We start from the raw sequence: 27646 nt of genomic DNA, 5'->3' as shown, positions 1-27646 counted from the left end.
CTAGAGTTTAAAAAAACAAACCTGGCCTGGAACTGCAGTTTCTTCCTCTTCAAATCTGAAACAGCAACAAGCCACCAAATCCTCACCCTCTTATTTGACAAAAAGCAAAGTTAAAAAAGAAAAAAAAAAAAAAAGAGTGCAAGGCAAAGAAACAAAAAACTTTATTGTACACAATCGAGATGAAACATTTATTTGGTGTACAAGGCAGGGTTTCCTTTAAATGCACAACACAATTTGAAAAGAAATGCTGCAAGGTTTCCACAATTAATGCATCCATTAAATTGGTCTTTGCAGCATACGATTTAAGAGTAGAAGCAAGAAAAAAAATGAACCCCTAAAATAAAAACAATTGAGATCTGGTGTAAAAATAATTTTGTTTCCAATAATATAAACCCTGGGGACTTTATACATAAAATATAAAGAACTGAAAGAGTGAGGATATGCTGTAATTATACAATTGCAATGTACCATCGCAAGATACTGTGTGCAGAAACAGTCATACCTATATTTAGATTTTCAAACATTAAATTGTGGAAAGTTAACGGTGCAAAGCTTAAGCAGGCATCTAAAACCTGCAGCAGGATTAACTGTGTTACACAGTAAAAGCCCTAACCCCCTTGATTAAAGCTGTAACATTATCACCAAAATATTGGAACTCTATACTTCAGAGTGCCATGCCATTAACAAAAAGGTTTTGCCTTAAATACAAAGACAAAAAAGCTTCAAAATTTAATACACTTCTGAAATTTTGAAAAATACCTGTTGATGGCTTCCTTTTACCCAACCCCACATACTCCCACCTCAAAATATTACAAGCATAACCTCATTACGGAAACAATTTGTACACAAAGGTACTGAATGCAATGGCTTCCCTAGAGATGGATCGAGCAAAGAATTGATTCCAGCCTTTTCTATTGTAGAAAGATTAAGCATCAGAACTGGGATGGGGCAGAAGTGGGAGGAAAAAAATCAAATGGCAGTGGTAAACCTGAATAAAGCTCTTCATCCATTTGAGAAGAACTGAATTAAAACCATTTTAAAAATTGCTACATACACAAGTGTAGTTTAGAAAAGGAGCCAGAGGAAAAATAGTGTAGGAGGTGTCAAATAACTTCAGAGTTTAAACAGGTAAAACATTTAAGCATTTTTTAAAAAAGAACAAAATAAACTACAAGCTGTTCTGTATTGGAGCCTCAGGTAGACAGGACTCTTCTCTTTAGCTACCTAATACAGCGCCAGTTCGTATTCAATCCAGGGCACAGATCTACAGGCAACAGCGCATACTGTTTTCTTTGAATCTGACCCATGATACGACTGTGGGATTGTGCAAGTTGAAGCCCTTTAACATCAGAAAGGCAGCTGAAAGAACTGTTCAACGGAAAGCAGATTGTCATAACAAACGCTACAGTCACATGGTCTATCCAAGCTCTGTGAATGCCACGCTGAACAATCGCAAATGCCACACCAGAACACACAGTTTTGGCTTCCCCCCACCCCATAACTATCAACGTGGAGGACTTAGCCGTATTAAGTCACGCTTGTTAGTGCGTCGTCAGTGAAGCAGATGGCAGCTTCTTCAGTAGTGAGAGGCTACTGTACAACTTTTAGGCTCTTGAACGTTCTGAAGAGCTGGATTCCTAACAGCTGAGTGCAACAGTACCACATAAGATGCTCTTTTCAGCTGGACAATGATGCATTCAGTCACATTGGGCTGCTCGATTCAAGTCAATATGCAAAGCCCTCTGGATACTGGAGGTTGTTGCAGTGATCCATTTCCAACAAGTAAGCTGCATTATCATCGAAATGCGTGAGGGGAACAGTATCCTCCTTGTTAATATGACAGTCGATTTCAGTCTTCAGGAAGGGGCGTTGATTGTCTGGGAAGGCCATGGAGAAAAGTGCCTCGGGGTCACATACAAACTTGTACACATACCGCTCCCCAGCGACCTAAAGAGCAGAAGCAAAGAGTACATAATTGTCCATCAGTAGCAATATTCCAGACTGGAAAACTGATTTTAAATACAATACCCAATGCAGGAAAGGAGTCAAGACTCAATACAAATGTTAGAGCCATTAACCAAGAGGCAAGAGATGGTTATAGGATACGCGGTGAACACAATTTACAGCTATACAAATCAATATTTGAACCCTTACCGTTTTGGAAGGCTGATACAACATTTTGTACTTGGAAACAAAAAAACAAATTTCACTTCAACATGTTAAGTTGAAACATGAATGAAATACTTAAAAAGCTGTGCATCTTGGACAGTTTTCGCACAAATGATTCCAGTTTAAGGCCATTGAAGGTTAGAGGGTCCTGACACTATAAACACCCTCAAATTTATTTTCTCTTAAATCTGGATCTTTTCCCCACCTTTTGCATGATGCCCTTTTCATAGTAATAGCGAAGCGAGCGGCTCAGTTTGTCATAGTTCATCGCTGGGCGGTTTTTCTGGATACCCCAGCGCCGAGCAACCTGCAGCAGGAAGGACAAAGAGAAGGAAACGAAAGCTGTGTTTATATATTCATAGATATGGAGACCACTCAAATGAGCTCTTAAATGGATACAAAGATAAAGTGACCACAGACTCTGCGGTTGCACTATTGATCTATATCCCATTAGCAGTATTTCAGTAAATGCAGGAGCCCGAATTCAGAAAATCAATAAAAGACCCATAGGTCACCACTGTAACAGTATAGTGCTTCAGCTGTTTACTAATGGAGCTGCTGATGTGGCAAGCATGATTTTAACGAGATTTTAGAAAGTGTTTATTCCTTATCACCAGTGCATCTTTTTTAAAAAAGCACAAAAATGACAGTACTTCTGCTCCCAAGGGCAACCAATCCAGTAATTCAACCAAAGTACTGGGAACTGCAAATATGTATTTGTAGAATATGGTTGAACAGAGATAAAAGAACAAAGCTCATTCAGAATAAAAATTAGAGCTATAAATACTCTCAAAAGCAAAGGTGGCTAACTAGTCTAGTGGTCTTCCTGAACTTCAACTTGCTGGCCAGCATTTATTGCAACACAATGCAATCTTTAAATCACTTTCTTGCACATCTTCAAGTGACTAGCTGAAAAAGGTGTATGTATCAAGCATTCGTAGTAGATGAGCTGAATGACCAATACAGCATCTTTCATGCCCAACTACTTCAATTACAGGCTTAAAAAAAACTGCCTGTACTCTGAAAAATGAGTTGTACTGTTATCTTGACCACTAACGCACAAACCAGTGAAGGAAGCTTTTGATTCAAATCAAACTTCACTTGGTTGGCCAGTTGCTTTTCACAGCCACAACCAGGCGGAAAGCCACTGCAATTTTTTTTAAACAAAGTTGCAATTTGTTAAAATGTGCACCTCTCAAATATGCATAACCCTCACATCAAAATATTCACTTGATACAAATTTCACTGTTGCCATAGCAGCATAATCCAGTTCTTGAAGTGCAGTTTATCCATTCCCTATTATTCTAATAAAAGGTCACTTTTACAGTCCCCTCTTACTTTCCCCAAATGTTCTTGCTGATGCAGCAAGCTGCAGTACACGGACATAACTTGCTGATTTTAATGGACTTTTCTGTATTCATTCTCAAAATCCACCATCGAAAGAGGGAAATAAATGTAGAATAGACTATGCAAAAAAAAACCTACTTTGATGAATACTCTAGATAAGCATTTATGCAATTTTGTAGTTAATATCATGCATTAGTCTGCATTAGGAAGGAATGGGTGAGGCATAAACACTATAATACAAGGTGTTCTGAATCAGGAGAACCCCAGAATGAGCTGTAATTTCTCCCCTTCCTCCCTAAATCTAGACTTGGTATCTCGAGTCCTGTTCTGCCTGTTTATTCTGTTGACTGTGATACTGGAGGTTCTTTCTGTCTCTGAAAACAGTAAATTATTCCTAAAGGACACAAATTTGCAAGTAGAAATGAATGAATACATAACTGCAGATGAACTTAAATTTTCTTTTCTTGAAATATTTCCTACATTTGGTACCTAAAGAAACAGCTTAGGCAGCTTTGTGCATCATATTTATATAAATGCAGGAACTTGGTACAAATGATAGTTAATTGTTGTTTTTAGAGATTTTCATACAAAATCTGTTTGGATGATACAAGAGGGAATGGATTTGAAATATTGTGTTACAAAAAAAGGAGGATGCAGCCAATCTCCAAGTTTCACTCAGATCTGGATCCATTTTCAGGCAGCAATAGTTTCCAGTAATTCCATATGAGCATAATTCCATCCAGAACATAGCTGTCCATACAAGTCTGAAAAGTACTATGCGGTTTCAACTAAAACCTTCCCTAACCCCAGTGGGAGCCTGTGACCGGTCCATTCCATGGTTTCCTTTCAGTGATCTCAGCAAACCCAAGGCAGTCACCTATCTATATCCATGGGCTATACAATACTCTCAAGAGCAAATATTTTCTGAACAGATTGCGATCACACTGGAATTTCTTCAAGTAATTTGCGGGAAACATCGCCTTTTTGGACCGTGTAGCTGAAGGACACCAGCAAATTAAGACAGTTGATGCCTTCATCTCATCCCACACACATATAATTTAAACAACAGACAGTAGCTCCAGGCAAGCAAAAGATATTAGTTACTGGAGACAAGGCTGCACATAGTTACTGCTCGTTATGAATGAAGACTTGTGACCACACCCTGGCAGTGTAGATGAATGGCTCTACTAAAACCCTGGGGCACAATGGAAATCCTAATATGCAAAAACAAGAAAATGGCCCAGTCCCCATGGAAATGGAGCTTCAGTCAATACTTTTGAAATTGTTTGAACTTCAGAAATGTGCTGTGTTCCAGACCACCACTGAACTGAAGCCTTAGCTATTCTAGGTAAATCTGAAATAAATGTGGACCAGTTGCAGTTTTATCTTCTTGCACCCCAGTGATACGTTAAATCTGATACAAGGTTATAAAGATTACAGTGTTATTCATTTTAAAAAGATTGTGTTCCTTAAAATAGTTACTGTTTCTTGTAACATTCAGTGTTAAGATATGCTGTGATAAAGCAGAGTTATCAGTAACAGAAAATATTCAGTTCGTCTTAAAATTGATTCTACTGAGCTGAACTAAACAAATGCAAAGTTGAGTAAGCCATTCCAATTTCCATTTCCTTCAAAGTAGATCTGGTTGGTCCTTTTACCCTTGTCATAACATCTGTTCAATATAAAAAGCTAACAACGGTTTAGGGTGATATCTTTGTGCACATTTCACCTTGTGCCAGCGAAGTCTGGGGGAACAATGCCAGAATCCACTGTCATTAGCACCAGCTCAGAGCTGAGACACAACCATGTAGAAGGGTAGGAACCAAAAGATGTATAACAGCCCAGATTCAGAGCAGCACAGGAATCAATCCAAATATAGACAAGAAGTCTGATGTAACACATACCTCTTCAGGTTCAATCAACTTGAACTCCATGCCTCGACCTGTCCATGCGATAAAATGAGAATTAGATGGATCATCCAGGAGGGTCACAAGGAACTGCCACAGTTGTAAGGAGCCTCGACGTTGGTATGGCAAGTTTTCCCGGTACACAGGGGATTCCTGTTTGACTTTATCTGTTAGAAAAAAAAACAAATCAGAAGCTAGTTCCATACTCCTTGCCTTCCCAACAGACACTGTTTTCTCAGCAGTAAGCCCTACACTTATATCCAAAATAAACTTTTCACTTAACATGCCTCCACTCAACAGAGGAGGACAGGAGAGTGCTTTGTAGATTTTACATTGGTATGAAAAATGTATGCAGTGACTTTTTCCATGTGGCCAGTTCCTTTAGAAACCAACAAAAATTCCATTGAAGGGATTGAACAAACGTAAGGTGGGGAGTGGGCATGGGGGTACAAAAATAAGGACTGCATTGGGCCTTACTGGCTCGATCTCTCCAGTTGGCACACACCATATGCAAAACGGAAGAGATCGATTTTATGACTTTCAAAAATACACAGAACACACACAAGCCTCGTTCCTCAGCTACCATAAAAGGATTAGAGTACAAGGTCCTGATTCATCTATCATATTTTTTGTTTAATATGGAATACATAATATTGTTGGCGTGAGAACATGAGCCACCAAACCCAGTTGATTCAACCGCAATCTCGTCATCAGAACACTTTAGCAATCAATACATCAACATTAATAACATTGAACAAGTATGTTAAAAATGGACTTCTATTTGGAATAAGTTTTGCGTTGACCCTATTCTGAATATTTCCCTCCTGCAGAAGCCATGGTTCTTGCTGGATGAAAATATTCGCACAGATGATTTGCCTTTTGTAATATCCCAAGTGGCCTTGCTTTTTTAAAAAAACCTTGCATCAAGCAAAAAGAGTCGATGATGGTGGTGGTTTATTGGGGCAGGACCAGTACGTAAAAGTGCATCCAATCCAGTTCCTACCGTACAAACTACTTAAGACATAGGAAGAGAAGGCAGCCATTTGGCCCATCATGCCTGCTCCACCATTCATGGCTGATATGTTTCTCATTCCCATTCTCCTGCCTTCTCCCCTTCCAACAAGGGTCACTGAATGGTGATTAGAACCCTTACTGGTACTACCAATTGTCATAATTCCATTAACCAACTAATTCTGGTAATATATTTGCGTTCTTCCGTTCACCAGGTCAAAATCCTGGAAATCCCAACCGCCCCAACGGCGTTGTGGGTTTACATATGGTACACAGGCTGCTGTGGTTCTAGGCAGCAGCTCATCATCACCTTATCAAAGGCAACTGGGGATAGGCAATAAATGCTAGCCCAGCCAATGATGCCCACATCCCACGTGAATAAAATAAAAACTAATCACAGAGTTGTGATAAACTAATTTAACTGATATTAGGATCAAACTTGATTTCCCTGGTTCAGTTTGAGACCAAACTGTCAAACCAAAGCCAAAACAGAATGGAACTGCAAGTTAACATTACTTACGGTCAATCCTATCTGGCACCACACATGTATCATCATAGTACAGTCGTGGATCTTTCTCATAAGGGAAACCTGGGAAGGATGTAAAGACAGACATTTTCAGTTGCCTCATCTACATGTGCTTGCCAACATTCGCACACAGTCAGTCAGAAAAGTCTTTAAATAAAATTTGAGCAATTAATTTTACATCTCCTCTGTCCCTTGTTCTACTTACTCTGATTTGGCATCAAGCCATGGAGATCATAATCTAACTGGCCTCCTGTTGTGTTACACTTTCTTTTGGTTATTTTTGACCATCTACCAACCTTGAATAAACTTTCAATGTTGCTTAGCGTTCTCAATTGGACAGCCTAAAGATAAATCATGGTGACATGGCTACATTTTTGTAGCGTACACTCAGTAACCAATGGAAATACAAAACCTCTCCTCCCAATTGGAAGAATTTTGTTGATTCATGATTTTGCTTTCAGAGAACATGGGAATGGGAGAAAAGAATGAGCAGACAGAAAAAAAAAGAGCAAAAGATGCTAAGCAGAGGGTAGTTGTTTAAATAAAAAAAAACTTCTGGTGAAAAGTAAAACAAAGGCAGACATTGCAAGCTAAAAACCCTGGCTGCCTTTCAGCTTTAAGTAGGACAACACCTGATTTTTTTTTTTAAAAAAAAGTATATGTCATCAAGTTGTATCATCTAAGTTCTGGGGTTGAGGTTGGGTCTAAGCCAGCATTTTCCTAAACAGATTACCAAGACTGTTCAGAGGTTATGAGGTGCAGCTGCAGCAGCTGTATTAGCCACAGCAGATAACTCTGTTATCCAGAAAACATAACAAAAAGCAACAAGAACAAGCAGCTAAAACCCATAGTTGCTCAAGATTTCAATAGGTGAGCATGGTAATGGTTCAGTTGAACTAGAGTTCCAAAATAGATTTACTTTTTAAACCTGCATTTTTCAAATCAGATAAGTAGATGTGTGAACTATTCTCTTGATGTTACATTGTTAAAAATAACACTTCCACTTTTTAAACACTTTGCAAAGGAACAACTCAAATTTAGGGCTGGTAAATTCCTCCTAGCTGCTTCCCGAAGTGTGACAAAATGCTTTGAATAGTGTTCTCGTCACACAGGTGGCAAAAGGATAGATGTGGAGTGGGAACAGCAGCAAGGAATTTTGAAACACGTGTATGGATCAATAATTAGCTGCTTAGTCTGGAATATGCAACCTGTTTTAAAAAAAATCTTTGTTCAAATTTGTAGGTTCGATTGAAACATTCAAGAGGGTACTGAATGTTAACTGGAATAGAAACAATGTGCAGGGCTATGCCACAGTGCCATTCTCCTGCCATCTCTATGTCATAATGCTTGTTAGGAGAACCGGTGCAGTTAAAATGGGTGCTCCTTGTGCACCACACCATTTCTGCATCTGTCCAATATCTCACCTCTCCTAATATTACAGTAAGGAATGGTGCTTTTTGTGCATTTGCTAGCAGCCAGCATATATTATTATAATCCCAATTATACACCCAATAAAACTGTATTCAGACCATTTGTCTACATAATCTTCTGCCTGTAATTGTTTTGCACAGAACCAAAATACGGATTCTGAATATCTGCCCCGTACCTCAACCAATAAAATCCGACTATTCTGAAACAAACTATAGCTGGATGCAATTGAGGTTCCATACCCTTCAACACATGCTTTATCATAATAAACCACGCGCAAATATAAAAATGGTGCGACTTACCTTCTGGATTATTGGGACCAGCGTAATAGTTTCCTCCCGTCATGTAAGAGGATTGGCAATTAGGCACTTCTGTATGGAAGATTTAGAATTTAAAATAAAAAGGATGTTATAGGTGGAAAATAGAACTAACAAAACAGTTTTATTTAAGTGACAACATAACATAAGAACTGCAACCCCCTGAAAAGGTCACATGAACATCGCTGGGCATAGCAGCAAGCAAAGCAAGCCAAACAGGAGTGCTTAATAATTCACACTCCAAGACAACTGAAAATTTAAATCTTAAAACAAGCTGCCACCACTTGGAGCAGGAAAACATGCTCTAAGTGTCGCTCAGCTTCATGGGAAGGGAATGGGGTTTTAAAATAAAGCCCATGCTTAGGTCCTGAAATTGCAAATATTTGTCCCTACTTTGTTGTCTTGCTCAACTGCAAACAGATGGGAGAACTGAACATAAAGCCATACAGGGGGATACAGTCCACCTCAAGTGTGTTCACTCACAGACCAGATTCGCATTGAATCCGAGACCATTGTGATCTATTTGCCATGAGCGGGGTTAGCTGACCTTAAAAGCAGTGCAGGTCGTTGGGGTGCATTAAATACCCCACAGAGCAAGTGAAGTATATTGCTGAATAGAAACTCTTGCCATCAAGTGTACTTAGGTGGGTTCCATGTGATGAAGCAACTCCACTTCCGCGAACACACAGATCAAAGACACTGCAACCATACAAAGAATGCCACCCAGGCAATGGCCTGAAATATCCAACTGGAACTTACAGGGGAAGAGGGAAGCAAATCAGATAAGTGAAAATGGAAACTTAGTTACGGGAGAAAAACCTCCCTTGAATCTCCTATAATCCAAGTTCTTCAGTCAGTCCAATGTAAAAATCAAAGTGGAAGTCAAAAAGAAGTGGAAAGTTTGCTATTAAAAAAATTCCTTGGTAGAGCGTAATAAGTCAAGTATTTGATTAAAACTAACTCAAGGTGCAGCTCTAACATTAAGTGGAGTTGGTAGTTCATGTATGATTTCAGGTTTGACAGTCAGATGTTGAGAGAACACAGTCAAGCTAATGGAAATGGAAGGAAATATCCAGACACAGAAAAAGCCAGATGGCTTGATCAAAAACATATTGGAAGGAAGAAAAAAAAATTGCTCTTTCCACTGCTTGTCAAATAATATTTTTGTTCAGCCACATACTGATGTCCGTGATAAACATTTTTTATAATCTCAATTACTCTGATAGAACAGCAGCAGACAAGCAAAGCAAACTGTCAAACTCAGATATTGTTGATATTAGCTTTTCATATTGTATTCTATAGCTGAAGCATTTTACATTTTAAATGTAGAAGCTTGAAATTGGAGGAGAAGTACTGCAAGATCTGAGCATTTTATTATATTGCTCACTCTTCTGGGAAAATGTAATAAAGTTAGTCATTACTTGGCTGTGAATCCACATGGTAAGCTTTGTTTCAGCGCTATACATTCGGCAACATGCTTGACCATTTAGGAAAAATAACAGGAAAACCAGACAATTACTGCAGATTCTGTGAAAACCATTTTAGCTAACTGGCATCAGTGCAAATTGTCTTTGGAATAGAGGATTTTTCTTGCAGGAGGGACAGGAGTCTAGCTTTTAAAAATAAAAGCTCTCATTTGACCCACCCCCAGCCGAGACGTGAAGCTTAGGTTAGCCATATGAATCAAAGCTGGTCAGTTCCACGGAACTGGCTGCATAATATGCAGTGGAAGCAATTGTTTCTTGGTTGTTCTCCAGGTAAATTAGATTTCTCTGGAAATAAACCAGCCTCTCCCATTTAAAAAAAAAATTGACAACACATCAATAACGTGTGTAATCAATGCGAAATAGGAAACAAACAAAAACAGAAAGAAACCATGACCTACATTAAAAAAAATTGTTCTCCTAAATCCTTGGATGCCATTAGATGTTGTCCTTTAGCTTTAAATCTTTAGCATCTGCTCAGTTTTACTGTAGATCACTGCTCACAGCCTCTTATAGGTTATGGTATTTTTAGGCATAAGCTGATTAGGAGAATTCAGTCACATCACAGAGCATCAAATTAATAACACCCTTGAGGAAACCATTTTGCAAACTACATAAAACAGTTTGATCCTTTAAATATCAAATGGTTAAAGCTCTTTTCTTTTAAAAATAAACCAAAAGGAGGATGTAGAATAGAAAGGATCTTGCCCCTAACACACTTCCATTTAGTACCAGCAGGGAATTATTTCAAAATTTGGGTTTTGTGGTCTTGTCCGTCCCAAGGTTGACATTAACGGAAGGTCACTTTGCAGAATGTGACCAGCTACTTCTGTCAAGCAACGTCCATGAAGTAAGTGTGTGAAATACCAGCTAAGACCTATCACCGTGGTAACAAATCTCCCAGCTTGCTGATGGCAAAGATAATAAAAAGTGATGCAGAACACCCAAGGGAAGGAAGAAGGTCCAGATTAATCCCTTCATACTGCCAACAACTCATCGTTTGACAGTTAGGAAAGGATTGCATTTTACACCTACTGAAACATCAACACAACCTAAAAAGGGCTCAGCAGCAGGCCCTGCTAGAGGACCAACCTGAGTCATAGCAGTAGTCTCTCGGCTCCTGTTTAATTCCGAGGGGGGCTTGGAAATTCTGTCCGCTGGGACCGCTGACGCCTGTAGCGATGTGCTCGTAACGCGAGTCATGGTATTCCTGCTTGAAGCCCTGAGGAGATGGTGAAGGCATCGGTTCTGACATCTGCCGCTGATAAACTTGCCGACTGTCACTGGGGATTCCTGTCTGGGGTGGGTACGGGTGACATGGTTCGGACATCTGCCGGTGGAACCTTTGGCAATAAAACAAAGTCAGCATCAGTCACCTCTCAAAACATAGCACAATGGAATATAAAGGCTCCTTCTACCTGCTTAAATAGACATAGGTTAAATAAAGGTCTTCTGTGCAACTTCTAAAAAAAATCTGACCATTCTATTCTCCACAATTATGGATTGTTGTTCAAATTACCGGTTAGGTCGTAATTTAGCAAAAATGCATGTTGCTTGAACACTAGACTCATGAGGCAGATTATGAAGCATTACAAATAGCTAAGAGTTTTCTACATCACGTGTACGCACTCATAAACAAAGGCTTTAATTTGAAAGCCTAAACGTACAAACTGTCTTTAAACTATAGTGTGTGCCTGGTTACGCAGACTGTATAATACATGTCCCATTAAATAATGGGAGTGGACTGAATATATATTTTGAAATGAAGCATTTAAATTGCTAACAGGCCATGTATTAACTAGAATCTCAACGAACATCTATTTATTCTGTTCTGAGCAATCCAGAGTTTATTGTATCTCCATTGAATAGTACTTTCACGTTAAAGAAAAGCCTATTTGGTCTCAACTACTTCCATCTTGGTGGGCAAGGCAGCACATTGCCAAACCATGCCACTCGAGAATCCTTTAGCACCTCAAAAAGGCGATCCACACATCAGCTAGATCTCCAGCACCACTTTCCACGTAAGATGATCCTTCACAGCTGACTGCAGTCAGATTAGTCCCATTTCCACTTCGTATCAAGCTGTCTGCCAAGCTGAAATCCATAGCTCCACTGGTATGTCTCTATCGGAACAAACACTTCCAGATGGTCCTGAGCCAGCATCCCGTGCATGCCACTTGGCAGCAATGAAAGCCAAGAGTTGTGGGAAGCAAAAGCTGCCACGGAAGCAAGTGCCATCTCGGGAGCTGCCACTGCTCAAAATACCATATTCTTTCTGCACTCCTTCAAGAGCTCAATAATGTTAATGGGCTTTTTATTCAGCCAATGCACCCAAAATAACTCCAGTAAAACCCCATTTGTGCATAAGGATATAAAGGATCTGACCTTAGGAATAAAATTCCTTCTCTTTTGTTTAGCCAAGAGAGCACCCTGTGGATTCAGCTGGATTCTATTTTTGCTGACAGTTCATCCAGTTAGCGATTGTGGCATTTTAAGCACAATATTCAAATTGTTATTTTGAGAGGCTAAAGATGTAGAACATCTAATAATTGGACAAGCAGTACCTTGGGGCAATAGATTTTCCTCACTCATTCATAATGCAAGATTAAAGTGGTGCATAGTGCACCGAAAATTCAGCTTTTTCAATGAAAACGTTCTCTTCACACCACCCAGTCCCTCAATTGCTTGCTCTTGCCTCTCCATTGAATGTAATGCCTCACACGCAGATGTCGCTTGCCCTCCCCTCACTTGAGCTGCTAAGACTCCCCAGAAAGTCAGCTTGGGCAAGCCATGCCACCACAGGGGCCATCACAGCTGAATGAGACTCTGAACTCACAGTATACACGTTTTCCAGCAAGGGTTTGCTTAGCAATGGTCAGCACAGCAAATCTTGACCAATTCCTCCTTTCCCTGGTTTGAGTGATGGTTGGGATCGGGGGGGGCGGCGCTGTTGTGGAAACGCCATAATTATCCAAGACATTCCTCCGATAATCCTGGCAGACATCACAGAATACAGCACAGACCAGCGACCAAACCTTTTGAAATCGATTTTGTTTTACAACATGCACAGATCCAAGGGTGTCAAAGAGTGTGTTTAGGAACTGGGGCCACAAATGTGCATTTCCGCACAACCTGGAAGTCTTCCCTCATCTAGCGCCTACAAACAATAAAGCGAGCCCACCATAAAAATTCAGTGGGGACAGTCAATCATATCCATACCTGTGCTCTGGTGCATACTGGGATTCAGTCAGGTTCTGTGACATCTGAAGAGCGGGTTGGGGAGGTCGAGGTACTGCAAAGGTTTGCTGTTGCTGCTGCTGCGCTGATGCAGGAACTGCAGCCTGAACTGGAACTGACGTAGGGCCATGGGCTGAAACTGGCACTGCTGCAGATGGAAGGTGTGAAAGAGGGGAATTCTGATGAACTGGAGACACAGGGGTCGCTGGTGGAGTTAATGGCTTGAACCCAGCGGGGGGCTTCCTATCATAGGCACTGCAAGTAGAGAAAAAAGAAAGGACAAAACGTTAGATACTTTGCTAGCTTTTCACTTGGCACATCTTTCAGGTTAGCATTGGTGAACAGTGGAGGTGTAAAGACAATACTCTTTACCATAAAATCTGTTACAATTAACAGCTCTTTGTATACAAGAGTGTGCATGTGTCCCATACAGATGCTTGCATCATCTTTGATGATAGCCCAAATGTAAGAGTTTATTAAAAGGAAGGGATCGCTGCACATTCACTATCGGGCCCCATTTCCCAAGTCAGAATTGCTTTACCAACATTTCATGACTCACATTCTTCACATAAACAAAGCATTAGCTTCTGATCCTAAACAGCAATTACAATCAAGCCTTAGGATTGTGAAGGGCATCACACAGGAAGCGACTTCAGGCCTGATTAGGTTCACTTTCTACCAAATCACAGCAATAGCTCTCCTTTCGAAACTAGGACTACTTGGGAAAATTATTCTATCCTCATCGCACATGCAGCTTGGAAAAAAAAAGAGAAAACAGAACCAAAATAAACTGAGGATTAAATCTGAAACCCATCTGGTTCTTAAAGAGCTCAGTCCCTCACCACCCTAAAAACACATTTCTATAACACTTTTAATGGCTTTCAGCAAGCAAGCAATCCTTAATTATTTTTCCATGCAAGATGTGTCTTGCAGAGCACAGGATTGCATTGCAAAATTGGCCTATATCCAAAATAAAGTAGGTTGGATTAATTTATGTAATTTAGTATATACAACCAGCCCATCATCTTTCTACAATATGTTTCTTCCCATGCTGAAAATCATTATAGTCCATTTTACAACACAGCATTTTGTGATGCTAGTATATTCAAAGTGGGGATAAACAGATTTTCAGTCAGGAAAAGAATTATGGGTTATGGGGTAAAAGGCAGGAAAGTGGTGTTGAGGATTATCAGATCAGCCGTGATCGCATTGAATGGCTGTGCATACTCAATGGGCTGAATGGCCTACTTCTGCCCCGACGTCTTATGATCTTACGTAAGCATTACATTATATGGGACAATAGTTTATGCTTAGTCTGCCTAAAGATTTCTAGTTTAACTCCGAACTGAAGTGCAACCAACTGTACTCTGTACTAAAATATGTAGCTATCAAAGCAACATATAAAAACCACAAGAAATAAAAACTGTACAAACATTGGACCAGAATAGACAGCCATTGGGATGTTCACTTGATAGCTGAGTACTTGCCTCAAAAGCAGAATGTTTGGCAGGTTTGAGCTTGAATCATGTGAGATAGGTATGATTTTTAATCAGTTGCTAATAAAAAAAACCCTCACCATTGGGAAAAAATACAAATATAAAACCTTAAGTGAAAGAGTAGCGCAAAGAGGGTGGACTTGGCTAGAGTTACTGCAGCACCAAAAGCACTTAGTATGCCAAGACACAAGATGACAGCAAGGGAAGTAGTAAAGGCTGATATGACTAAAAAGAGATACAAAAAAAAGAGTGTTTTGTTTAAAAATACGAGAAATTGTAATTGTATAACTCATCTTTGATGACCTCAACTTCCTAAAATTCTTCATAGTCAATGAAATAATTGTTGCCATGGAGGCCAAAACAAAAAAGAAGCAGAGTTGAAGATTTCTCCAAGTCTAAGAATAACCCACTGTAGTACCTATAACTGTAGAGGCAGTTTTCTCCATAGCCAGAATTGAGACTCTGCTTATGACGGCAGGATACATCCGTATTCGGGCTGTGAGATTCTCGCTTGATCTTTGCTGGAGGAGGTCCGTGAAATACCACTGAAATAAAATAAGTTCACATTGTAACTCTAGCTGTGGAAACTGACAGATGCAACACTAAGATAGACAATGATGTAGATGAATTGAGTAGAGTCCGGATATTGAAGAACATCCGCAATTATCCTTTTCTCTTCGGGTGGGTGTTGCTACACTGGACAGTAAACATATCCACCTTATTTACATGCGACAGGGTTATTGAATGGTTATTGTGGGATTTGGAAAACAGAACATAGGAACAGGCCCTTCAGCCCATGATGTTGCGCCAATCATGACGCCAAATTAAACTAATCTCTTCTGCCCGCCCTTGGTCTATATCCCTCCATTCCTTGGATATTCACTGGCTTATCTCAAAGCTCCTTAAATGTCCCTATCGTATCTACTTCCACCACCAACCCTGGCAGCACGTTCCAGACTTCTACCACTCAAAAAAGCTTGCCCCTCATCTCCTTTGAACTTTCCCCCTCTCACCTTAAATACACACCCCTTAGTATTAGGCATTTCACCTCTGGGAAAAAGACTGTCAACCCTGACTATGCATCTCCATTTTATTGACTTCTAATCAAGTCTTCCTTCGGCCTCTATTACTCCAGAGAAAACAACCAGAGTTTTTCCAGCCACTCGTTATAGCTCATACCCTCCAATCCAAGCATCGTCGTAAACCTCTTCTGCACCATCTCCAAAGCCTCCACATCCTTCCTGTAATGTGGTGATGAGAACTGAATGTAGTACTCAAACTGTGGCCTAACCAAAGTCTTATAAAGCTGCAACATGACATGCTGCCTCTTGTACTCGAGACCCCAACCAATAAAGGCAAGCATGCCATATGCCTTCATTAGCGTGGGAGCTTTGTACTTGAACCCCAAGATTCCTGTGTACATCAGAGTTCCGTTCAGAGCCCTGCGATTAACTGTATATTTTTCCTTAACATTTGATCTCTCAACATGCAGCATCTCACACTCGCCCGGATTAAACTCCATCTGCCATTTCTCTGCCCATATCTGCAACTGATTCTATAGCCTGTCGTATCCTTTGATAACGTTCTATACTACCCACAACTCCAACTTTTGTTTCGTCTATAAACTTACTAATTCGCCATCTATAATTTTCCTCTAAGTCATTTATATATATCACAAACAGCACAGGTCCTATGGACTCGTGCAGAATACCACAGATCACAGACCTCCAGCCAGAAATAAAAAAAAACAAATCACCCTTCCATCCCTACCCTCTTCCTTCTATGGGCATGCCAATTCTGAATCCATGCAGCCAACTCACCATAGATCCCATGCATCTTAATCTTCTGGATGAGTCTAACATGGAGGGACCTTGTTAAAACCCCTTCTAAAATCCATGTAGACAACATCTACTGTTCTACCCTCAATCACCTTTGTCACCTGCTCAGAAAATTCAATCAATTAGTAAGACATGCCCCACAGAAAGCAATGCTGACTGTACCTAATTAGGCCATGCTCTTCAAAATGCGTGTAAATCCTATCCCTAATAATTCTCTCCAGTAGCTTCTCAACTACTGATGAGACACTCACTGGTCTATAGTTTCCAGGATTATCCTCATTTCCCTTCTTGAACAGAGGAACAACATTAACAACTCACCAGCCCTCCAGGACCTCTCTAGTGGCTGACAAGGATACAAAGATCTTGATCAAGGCCCCAGAAATTTATCCACCCAAGTGCTCTTCAAGAGACCCAACACCACTTCTTTCTTGATCTCAAAATGCCATATCATATTAGCATGCTCCACACTAATCTCATTTCCTTCTAGTTTCCTTCTTCTGGGTGATTACCAACACAAAGTACTCATTTAGGGTCTCGCCCACATACTCTGCCTCCAAGCACAAGTTCCCTCTTATCCCGGGAGTGGTCCTACCATCTCCCTAGTTGTCCTCTTATTTTTAAAATGTATAGAATGCCTTGGGAATATTAAAAATGGATTTCTGTAAATCAAACTCTTATTTAACTTGGGAAGGGGGAGGAAACCAACATTGATTCACAGACAAATGATGTGTTTTAATTTATAATACTCCACAATGATAGTTTATGAATTTATTGCACATCTTTAAATATTCAAATTCAAGTTGTGAAATTAACTGTCACCATTTCACTTGAGTCATTTAATGTATTTGACATTAGAGTTCAGTTTACAGCGGGGATGAATTCTCTTATTGTACTGTAGTATATCAGTATTACTAGAAAAGGCAGATCTAACCGGCATGCTCCAAAGCTCAAAGTTTACTGTGAAGAAACATTTCCAAAGAGAGTGTTTGAATGGTTTACAGAAGGCAGCCATTCAAAAAAGCCAGACATTGACCCTTGCACCTTGTGGGTAGGTTAATGATCTTTCCAAGTTTGCATTTCACTCCATGGAAAGAAATTCCAACTCTCCTCAAGGAATGCAAGTTAGTTTTTTTTTTAAAATCACGTGTAACTTCAAGACTACCACTCAGGTCACGGAAGACCAAGTCGGACAACTTATTCCCTAGATTTAATTACCAAAATGCAGAAGAAAATTTAATAATCGCCAAGATTAAGAATACAGACATTGAGAGAGAGAGATGGAGCAAATGTGCTTTATGCAAGCCCGTGTAAAAACGCTTCCCGAAGACAGAATTGTCACTATAGGCGTTTTGATACAACCTTTCCAAAATGGACCCTGTATTTCTGTTTCGATGTAAAATCTTATCATTTTGCTAGGCCACCACTCAATGAACGGATGTAAATTACTCCCATAGCTTTACACAACTACTCAATATTCCTGGATGAGAATTGTGCACAGCTGTCACTCCAGAATAAAATACCAATAGTTACAGATTTACTACACAAAGTAATGAAACTTGAAAAGGTTCAGAAAAGATTTACAAGGATGTTGCCAGGGTTGAAGGGTTTGAGCTATGGGGAGAGGCTGAAGAGGTTGGGCCTATTTTTTCTGGCACTTTGGAGGGTGTTATAAAAGGTGTATAAGGTCATGAGGGGCATGGATAGGGTGAATAGCCAAGGTCTTCTTCCCAAGGTAGGGGAGTCCAAAACTAGAGGGCATAGGTTCAAGGAGAGAGGGAAAGGATTTAAAAGGGACCTAACAGGCAACTTTTTCATGCAGAGGGTAGTGTGCGTATGGAACGATCTGCCAGAAGAATAAGTGGTAGCGGCTGGTACAATTACAACATTTAAAAAGGCATCTGGATGGGTATAATGAATAGGAATGGTTTAGAGGAATAATCGGCCAAATGGGTCGAGATTAATTTCGGCTATCTGGTCGGCGTAGAAGAGTTGGACTGAAGGGTTTGTTTCCATGCTGTACAACTCTATGACTCTAATATTGTGTTTCACACAAGCAGATTGGAGGTTCGTGTTTTCATCATTATATGTAGGGCTTTCTTTCCACAAAACAGTAAAAAAAAAACTGTCACAATGCTTACATTTATCCACAAAGAATCGCAGCTTGGGACCAGCCCTGTGCCATCATGATCACATGAATAGAAGGGAGGGGGAAAAAAAACAATACTGTTGTTGTCGATCACTCAGCCACATTATCTTTGAGAACTCGGTATCGGAGATATCCTTTTCTAAAAAATTTGTGGCACAACATAAAATGGGCTCAACTGCCAACGTGTTAGTGAACATCAGTGCACCTGAACAATAGCTGAATTGTGGTACAGTACCATTGAAACACGATCAGTTCCAAACACTAATTACAGCGAAGGATATTCTGAGCAAGATCCAGAGAACAAACTACACTGAAGGACCTATAAGTGATGGTCCTGGGCTAATTGCTTCCATCTATCTTTTCACTAAGCAGATGACACTAAGGGACGACTTCCCAAAAGATGAATAAGCCGATAAGCTTCACAAACACAGCTGGTGACTAACTGCAGGAATTCAACTATGCAAACAAAATCTACTTACAATTATCAGAGGAAAAAAAACTGATAATCCACCTTGTAACTATATACAACTGTGGCTGTTAAAATATAGAATCTTTTGATGTCTGTAACTTGAGGTAAACTACAACATGTGTGGTTAGTAGACTAGATTCACTCAGGTCATATTGAAGCTGAAATCGAACTGGCTTCCAGTTAGCCCCGTTTCCAAGCATTTTACTAATCAAGAGCATAGTTTTCTACCTACAAATAGGGTACAGGTAATGGGACGTATAGACGAGATATTTTATGTGCTTGCTGTAGCCTTTAAAAGCTAAACTACTGCTGCATTTTCTCAGTAGCTTTACGCTTTGCTGTCTTTTAGTCATGGCAGACTGTGTCAACTTTGGACCTTTAGTTTGCAGTCATGGGTAGAATTTGACGTTTGTAGGATGATCTGTCATTGATGACAGCACTTTTCTCTATCGCACCAGAGGAAAGTCAAAAGATTGCCTGCCAATTATTGTACTCTGTACTTTTCTAACACCTACTAAAACATCACACTTTAGAAAATTAAAGATCACTAGCTTACACTTCACAAAGCAGGTTTTCACATTCAGTTCAATACCCACCATTCAATTAGCACTGACTACAATGAGGAGCAAACAATGCACCAATGAATTCTTAACCAACAATGGAAACATTCAAATTCACTCATCCTAAACCCTAATCTTCAACTTTAGAAAGTCTCAATTCTTTATGTTGCCCTAAAATGTTAAACATCTAGCAAATTTTACCAACGTGCAGTTATGACATAGTAAACATTCCAAGGCACTTAGGAAGATAACAAGAAAAAACAATGGGCATTACGATAAGGCAGTAGTGCTAGGAAAGGTGACAAATAAATGGGGAATAAGTTTGGTTTTAGCGGTGGGGGAGGAATGACAAACTCAAAAAAAAAGGAGAGCGCGCACAAGACGGGGATGTACATGCAGGGAATACATGTACATCCCCAACCCCTTAAGGCACTGACTGAAGTCAACCAATGGTGATGGCATGAGGGAAAGGATCAGGTTAACAGGAGTGGAAGTGGTGCTCATGGTAGGTTGAAGGAGGCGATTACAAAAGATAAGGACTTGAAGGCCATGGAGAGAGTTGAGCACTAGGATGAAAAGTATTAAAATGGAAGCATTTGGGGACTGCAAGCCATTGTAGGTCAGCAAACCCACGGATGATGAATGGTATGAGTCTGGATACTGCTTTGGATAAATTTATGGGATGAGAAGAGAGACTAGAGAATGGTTAGGAGTGTATTTGATTAGTTGACACTAAAAACAAAAGCACAGGTGAGGTTTTCAGCGGCACATGGGTTGAGGAAGGGGCAGAAACAATCTGTTGGAACCAGAACTAAATGGTCAAAGGCAAGTCAGAGTTCCTAGTAGATTAATTTCAAATTACTGATAAAGAAAAACATTTTACAGTTATTTCAGCAGCTTTGTCTATGCAAAATAGACTAATTTTCTGGTGTACAGGATTACAAGTTAGCATAACTTCCAATTGCCTACATTAGATGCCAGCTCAGATCAGCAGTTCCCTGCAGTTTCTAGTTGAATACACACTTCTTTTTTAAAAAAGACTCCATGAGCATTTTTTCCTTTTTCTGAAACCAGTGAACTCATATGCAATTATGCAACTGAAATTTCAGTGCGCAACTTGAAATCTATTGATTTATGAAAGCAAGCAAATGCAACCAAAGCATAATCTATAAAATGACACTTCATTCACGAAAATCCTACTTCTACACCACATTAAATGCAAGGTTTGTGAAGTTCTGACCAGGTACAATTTCTTTTTTTGCCACTATCACTTCTTCCCACTATAAACAGACTTTTTTATTTTCTGCTGATTTGCAAGGCAATAGACGAAGTAGAGCACTCTTCAGGGAGCTGCAAATGAAATGTAGATAATGAGCTCAAGAAGCCAAAAGAAACTCCAAAAAAGGGAAAAGAAAATTATAAAATGCCATTCTCTAGATGGCAGGAAAGAACAATAATCGTTCCTACTTTTGAAAACTTAATGGAGCATGAAGATACTAACAGTGGATTACTGCTGCACAGCATGAAGAATGGGTTTGTTGATGATAGTTTGACAGTAGTTTATTTCCAAGATTAACATACCTTATTACTGTCATTTTCTCATATAATATTAAATTTGTTATATTGAGGAAAGTGCTATTAGAACATGCTAATCCTATCACATTGGTCTAAAAAAGACCATTTATATCTCCCAAGCTATGCCTCCAGCCATATCAAATTATCAATAAAGTACTGAATTAAAGATAGCTATCACCCAAACCACAACAATGCTGAAAGTTACAAGTTGAGCAGCATTTTTCTTCTCCTGCTTAAATATTGACACAGTTCCAAGGCAATAACCTTAACTCTTCACTAAGATTAAGGATCAGCACAATCAACAAGTGGCCATCCAAACAGTAATGCAGGGCAGCTGTGGAGAGTGTAAACAGCATTAGGAGATTCTTCTTTTGTATATTGATAAACTTGTGCTGTGTGGAACTCAAAGGATTCAATAAGAATTGGGATACATGGGGGAAAAAAATATCCTTCTCCTGCCAGCATAAAAGTATACCCGCCTATCTCATTACTCCACAAACTCTTCAGTACCATCACTCATATCTAATCCACATCTGGGCTCATCCGGTCAAACCCATTTACCAGTACAATCCTACTACACTACAGGCATTAGGGATGAAGAAGTTTCTGTAAACAATGAGAATGTGCTTGGCATCAATTTCAAGAGCACTTAACCAGCTTCTGCCATTGTAAATGGAGTTGGTATTGAATAACAAAGCAAATTATAGCAGCTTGCATCAAGTTTGAACCTGGCACTGTTATACCAAAGAATCTGTAAATGTTGCTCCAAGTGAATCCCATGGCTGGAGTGATTGGAGTCTGCAGTCTGACACGACACATGGACACTACAATAGAGCACAGCTTCAGAAAACTCACTTTTAGTTAGATTCAGCGCTATCTACTTAAATGCATTTGGAAGTGTGTTTTAGTAACAATTTTGTAGAATAGAAATCAGCTAAAGCTTAAACCTCATCTTGCATTCTTTCTCTCCGTGTCTGCACGGGTTTCCTCCCATAGTCCAAAGATGTGCAGGTTAGGTGGTTTGGCCATGCTAAATTGCCAGTAGTGTTCAGGGATGTGTAACTTAGGTGGGTTATAGGGGGATGGGTCTGGGTGGGATGTTCCAAGGGTCGGTGTGGACTTGTTGGGCCGAAGGGCCTGTTCCCACACTGTGGGGATTCTATGATTTCCATCACAAAGCTTTCAGCAAACATCTGCAAACCTCATTACTGTACCCAATAAACAACATGGTATCTGTCAACCAAATAAAACCTTGATCTCTTTAGGTTGATCAGCAGCACCTGATCAAAAAGCCTTCTGAATTTGAACCTGGCACTCTTGAGAATACAGCAAGAGCTGCTTTAATTCATTTGTATGCTTTCATTACGGAATGGCAATTTTGTTTACAATGGCAGGAGCTGGCTAAGTATTCTTGAAATTGATGCCAAGTGTGTTCTCATTTTGCATAAAAATCACCCATTCTGCATCTTTAATGTACAACATATCTGCACTGGTGAATAGGATCTAGAATACGAGCACAGACACGGAACATCAGGAATGGCATACGGAGGAGATTGTGTGGGAGGGAGTGGGGTGGGTGGGCGGGCGGGCAGGCATATTGTTATGCTGGTACGAGAGAGATTTGTTTACAATGCAAAATTGCTTTGTTTCTTATTAGAATTGGAAATCAAGGTTGGCTTTCTATTTCTCATTAGAACCATTAGACTGGATTGCCATATGAAGAATCAAAACCATGCTTTGGAGGTTACCACCTTTGGTCCGAACTGATGATCATCGCATGTGCAAGCACTCCCTAGTGAATGGAAATTAAATGTTGAGGTGTTGGGGAATGGAAGTGAGAGAAACAAAATGCACTCTTTATCCACAAAGAGCATTCTGCACAACACAAGTTTCAACTTTATAAATTAAGTTAAAAATCACTGTTCTCTAATATAGCATTGTTCAGTGGTATAAATTGCTTCAACAGCAGTTTATTTTTGAAGAATGCCATTTCATTCCAATAAGCATCTGCTGTTGTTTGTACTTTGAGAAAGTTGCGGTGACAGTATTACGTTTTTGGTTAGGCACATTTCAGCAGGGGAGAAGCGAACAGGCAAGATACACTAAGTGAAATGTATGTCGGGAAAAATTAAAAAGATGCTTGCATTGGTGTCATTTTCTAAAAATGCACACAGGCATGCATTTTCTCTGTTCAAGCTTCACTTGACAAATTAAAAATAGACTGACGGAACAAATGTTCTCTGTGAAAGTCACTAATCAAAACTAAAAAGGGCTATAAATTGCACTGATTTTCTGCAAAGGAACTTGCTTATTACATCATTTTTAGGATCCACATTTAGATAAGAAAAGCATTGACCACATGCACCAGCACTACCTTTTCTTATTCTCCACATTGTCACATTCCCACAACCTCAAGCTGCCCTCATGCCACTGTGTATTCCCTGACAGAGCAGTCAGGCCACCTGTTGATATTTATCCTTGTGGTTTTGCAACTGGCCATTGGGAATTATAAAGAAGTCATCATCAGCAATATCCAATGGTAAGGCTGAGGTCAGAAATTCCAATAGGAATTGAATCCACAATTCCTTCTGCAATGCAGTTCCAATAACTATCATGCTCAGAGAAGTCAGCTCACTAACAGCTCTCCATGTGGTTGCAATATTGCACAAAGAAAATCTTCCAAATGTGGTTCTTGTGGTGTTGTGGTAATATCTCCATCTCTGAGCCCGAAGATTTGAGTTCAAGTCCCACCTGGACAGGTGGGTCCTAATATCTCAACCAGAAAATGAAAAAATAAACTTCCAAATAAAGCAGTTTCATCTGCCATAATTCCTCCAGTGGCGCAGGTTAAAAGCAAGAAGACTAAATGCCCTTGACTTATACATTCACATTTAATATTTTGGAGTAAAATAAAACAAAAGGGAAAGCCCATTAGTTTTTGTTATACATATAAAAAAAAAGACAAAGTCAACAAGGATACAGTATGGTTGCAGAACAATTTTACTTGGAAGCATTTGCAATCTGTAAGCATAGTTAACCAAAAGTAGTAGAAAGAAAAAAAATAATATTACTTCACAAAATCTTAGCTGTATGTTTCACATTATGGCACTGACTACACTTTTTAAAAGTACTTTACTGGCTGTCAAATTGGGATATCCCATGGTAATGAAAGGCACCAGTTAAATACAAGTCTTTCATCTTTTCATTAATGACTTTGACTGATCTATTGTGGTAAGCTTCACCACAATAAAAGGAAACAAAAACATACATAGGAAGCTATTCAAAGCCAGAGACAAATCACAATAACTAATATTTAACACTGCTATCAGATGGTCAAGTTTCAGTCATCGTTCTTGATCAGTGTCTAATATAAATAATGAAATGTTAGAGAACTATCTGGTTCAAAAATGTTTAGTGTTTCCAGGGTTAAAAAGATAAAAGTGAAGATAGACTAAATTGGACTTTTGCAGACAATTCATCTCAGCAAACCAACAAAGAGTCAACATCAAATGCTGCTGGGTCTGGCAAATCTGACTTGAAGGGTCCTGGCTTTGTGCCAAACCTTCTTCTCAATGCCCAAAATATCAAGGTGGTCACATGATTGTTACAGGACTCTACAATTTCCCAAGGGGCCAAAAATGAAAGACGCAAAGGCAAACTACAGATCACATCCACATTTTCCATTGAATCTATTTATATAAAATTAGTCACTGAAACAGTTCATAGGATTGAGATAGTGGATCCCAGTGAAATCTGTAGTCACTCAGTGTTAGTCAACTGAAATCTAAAAGGAAGACAAGTTAAAAGTTTCTAAATTGATAGATGTCAGGACTGAGAGACAGGAATCGGTACCAAAATATTCGTATGATTATTTTCTGAAAAAGCTAAACGAAAACCATTATCTCTTCCTTAAATTTAACAAATGATATATACACCAAAATCCTTCTACCATGAATTTTCGTTATCTGCTAGGGAGTCAGGTGGCACAAAGATTCACTTATTTATCACTATTTTAAATCTACTTCCACGAACATGCTATAAAATGGAATGCCCACTGGTCTAGATAGTCTGGAAATAACCAAACAAATAAATACTGAGAGCATATTCCTCTGAATACCTCAACATGAGGTGAAGACATTCAAAACACCATTTTCTCAAAAAGACCTAAGCAGTTCTAATGAGTCCCCATATTTAAATATATTTGTAAGGTTTTAGTGGCGAAAAGCATTTGGAAGTGATCAAATCAAATGAAAGCTTTTAGAAAGCTCCACTATCCTGTAATCACCATTTGACCAAAAGATTCTAAATTGCAGCGCAAATCTGAACCAAGATTACATCCAGCTCACCGAAAAATTTGCATCTCAACAGAATCAACACAGCAGGGATAAAGATATAACAGATATTAACATTTTAATTAAAAACTAAAAATAACAATTACTGATCTTAAGGAAGTTACATACTGTAATTTCAAATACTGCTTTGTACTACAATCTTTCTGGGCCTAAGTTAGACACTAATACACTTTCTGAATATTTAAAACTAATATTATTGAAATTCTAGCAGAAACTGCAACAAAAGGGCTGAATCCAAAACATTTCTAGTTAGCAAGGGAGAGGTTATTACAGCACAGTATATGCATTAGGATGGCCACCACATGAAACGAAATTACCAACACTTTCCCTATATTAAAAAAAATACTTACAGTTAACCGACTGGAAATCTGGTACAAATTGTTCATCTTCTTCAGGAACTTGGGCTGCAGGGGAAAAGAAATCTTTTAATAGTAAATCCCACTGGTATCTCAAGGTCAAGCATTTATACATGAACAATTCATAACTGAAAAATACAAAACATGCGACGATACAGCTGAAGATGATTGGAAACACACTTTACTTACCTTCTGCTAGCCACGTTTCTTGTAACAAGCTCAGATCTTGAAAAAGTTCTGGAAAAACGAAACATTACCAATAATGAAAGAGGCAGGTCATAACGGCGGGATCAGAAAAGTGACGACTGCAAGTACACCTAGACACTCAACGGCAGCCACTCACCTTCTGAATCATGAGCAAGGTCGGTCTCCACAAATTTCCTTTTTCTATCGTTCACTTGTCTGCCGCGAAGCTCTTCCACGTGTGTTTTCTGAGAAACAGAATTAAATTCACGTAGAAAATTGAGTATAAGAAATAACACACAAAAATAATGCATTAAAGTGTATACATCTCCTAAAGCACAAATCCGTGCAACTTTCTTGATACTTAAGGAATTAATCCTGATTGTAAAGATCTTTCTTCAAAACAAAGAAAAAGTGAAGATTTCATTTGCTCACCGGTACATTGTGCATAAAAGGAACTTGCTGGTCGTAAAATCCGTCCATTTTGTAGCTGGTCTTTTCTTAAAAGTCCTGCTACAAACCATTAACATGGACTCGCGGAACGCTACTGAGTGGCGTTTTTTTTGTGTAGTTGTTTTGTTTCCTTTTGCTCTGCAGCTCCTCCTGGGAGACAGGAGAGAAAATTATGAATGGGAGAAGCTGGCTGGCTGGCTGGCTGGCTGGCCACAGGTAGGAGCGTAACGGGATCCGAGCGCCCCATTCACAAAAACACACAAACACACAAACACACACACAGCTCAACCCAACCACCCACCCACAGCCTCCCACACAACCAACAACTCGCTTTTTCGGCGGCCTTTAAACTCAAGGCAACCGCCCTGAGCACACCTCAGTGAAAAAACCGTTCGTTTATCTGCACAAAATCACATCGACAGGCTACAACTCACTGCTCCAGATACATTAAGACGTGTTGAAGAAAATGGCGAACATTAGCAACACAAGCTCTCGTTAGCATTTATGTTTAGTTTTTTTTGGTGCAACACTTACTTTTCCCTTCCTTTTTTCGTTTTCCCTTTTTTAAAAAAAATCTTAATCAAGCTATCATATCTGCTTACCTATGAAATGATTTGTATTGTGTTAGTGGATGATTTTTTCTTTTTGAAAAAAATGCACTTTCTAGAAATTAAAGAAACACCACAGTTGCACTCCTGAATCTCCGCTCACAAAAAAGTTGAATGGGGTTTTTTTTCGCTCAGTTGAAGTGAACGCGACTTCTTTCCCCAGAGGCAACTCGGGCTCGCGCAC

General features: G+C 39.4%; 1 protein-coding gene across 2 annotated transcripts; it reads right to left on the bottom strand.

Moving 5' to 3' along the window:
• Positions 1-161: 161 nt before the first annotated feature.
• Positions 162-27646, bottom strand: LOC109913370 (ETS variant transcription factor 5). 2 transcript variants are annotated; one of them, XM_020512868.2, is made up of 13 exons: positions 27457-27646; positions 26837-27004; positions 26562-26649; positions 26408-26455; positions 26213-26266; positions 15341-15467; positions 13409-13681; positions 11282-11532; positions 8691-8759; positions 6955-7023; positions 5421-5590; positions 2375-2476; positions 162-1947 (listed from the first exon to the last, which is right to left on the bottom strand). In XM_020512868.2, the coding sequence occupies exons 2-13, from the start codon at positions 26882-26884 to the stop codon at positions 1726-1728; spliced, it is 1521 nt and encodes a 506-aa protein (XP_020368457.1). In that variant the 5' UTR covers positions 26885-27004; positions 27457-27646; the 3' UTR covers positions 162-1725. The 2 variants fall into 2 exon arrangements, with proteins under 2 accessions (XP_020368457.1, XP_048455455.1); XM_048599498.1 differs by lacking the exon at positions 27457-27646 and adding an exon at positions 27230-27309.

The sequence above is a fragment of the Rhincodon typus genome, chromosome 7, assembly GCF_021869965.1.
Source record: "Rhincodon typus isolate 14 chromosome 7, sRhiTyp1.1, whole genome shotgun sequence".
Lineage (NCBI taxonomy): Eukaryota > Metazoa > Chordata > Chondrichthyes > Orectolobiformes > Rhincodontidae > Rhincodon > Rhincodon typus.
This window is presented reverse-complemented; position numbering and strand designations above follow the sequence as displayed.

Bases quoted from the DNA above. Each gene is read 5' to 3' on its own strand.
- LOC109913370 (XM_020512868.2), bottom strand. From the start codon at position 26,884: ATGGACGGATTTTACGACCAGCAAGTTCCTTTTATGCACAATGTACCG. The intron at 26,456-26,561 runs GTGAGTGGCTGC...TCGTTTTTCCAG, and splicing joins CCTTGCTCATGATTCAGAAG to AACTTTTTCAAGATCTGAGC. The intron at 8,760-11,281 runs GTTGGTCCTCTA...TCTTCCATACAG, and splicing joins AGACTACTGCTATGACTCAG to AAGTGCCTAATTGCCAATCC.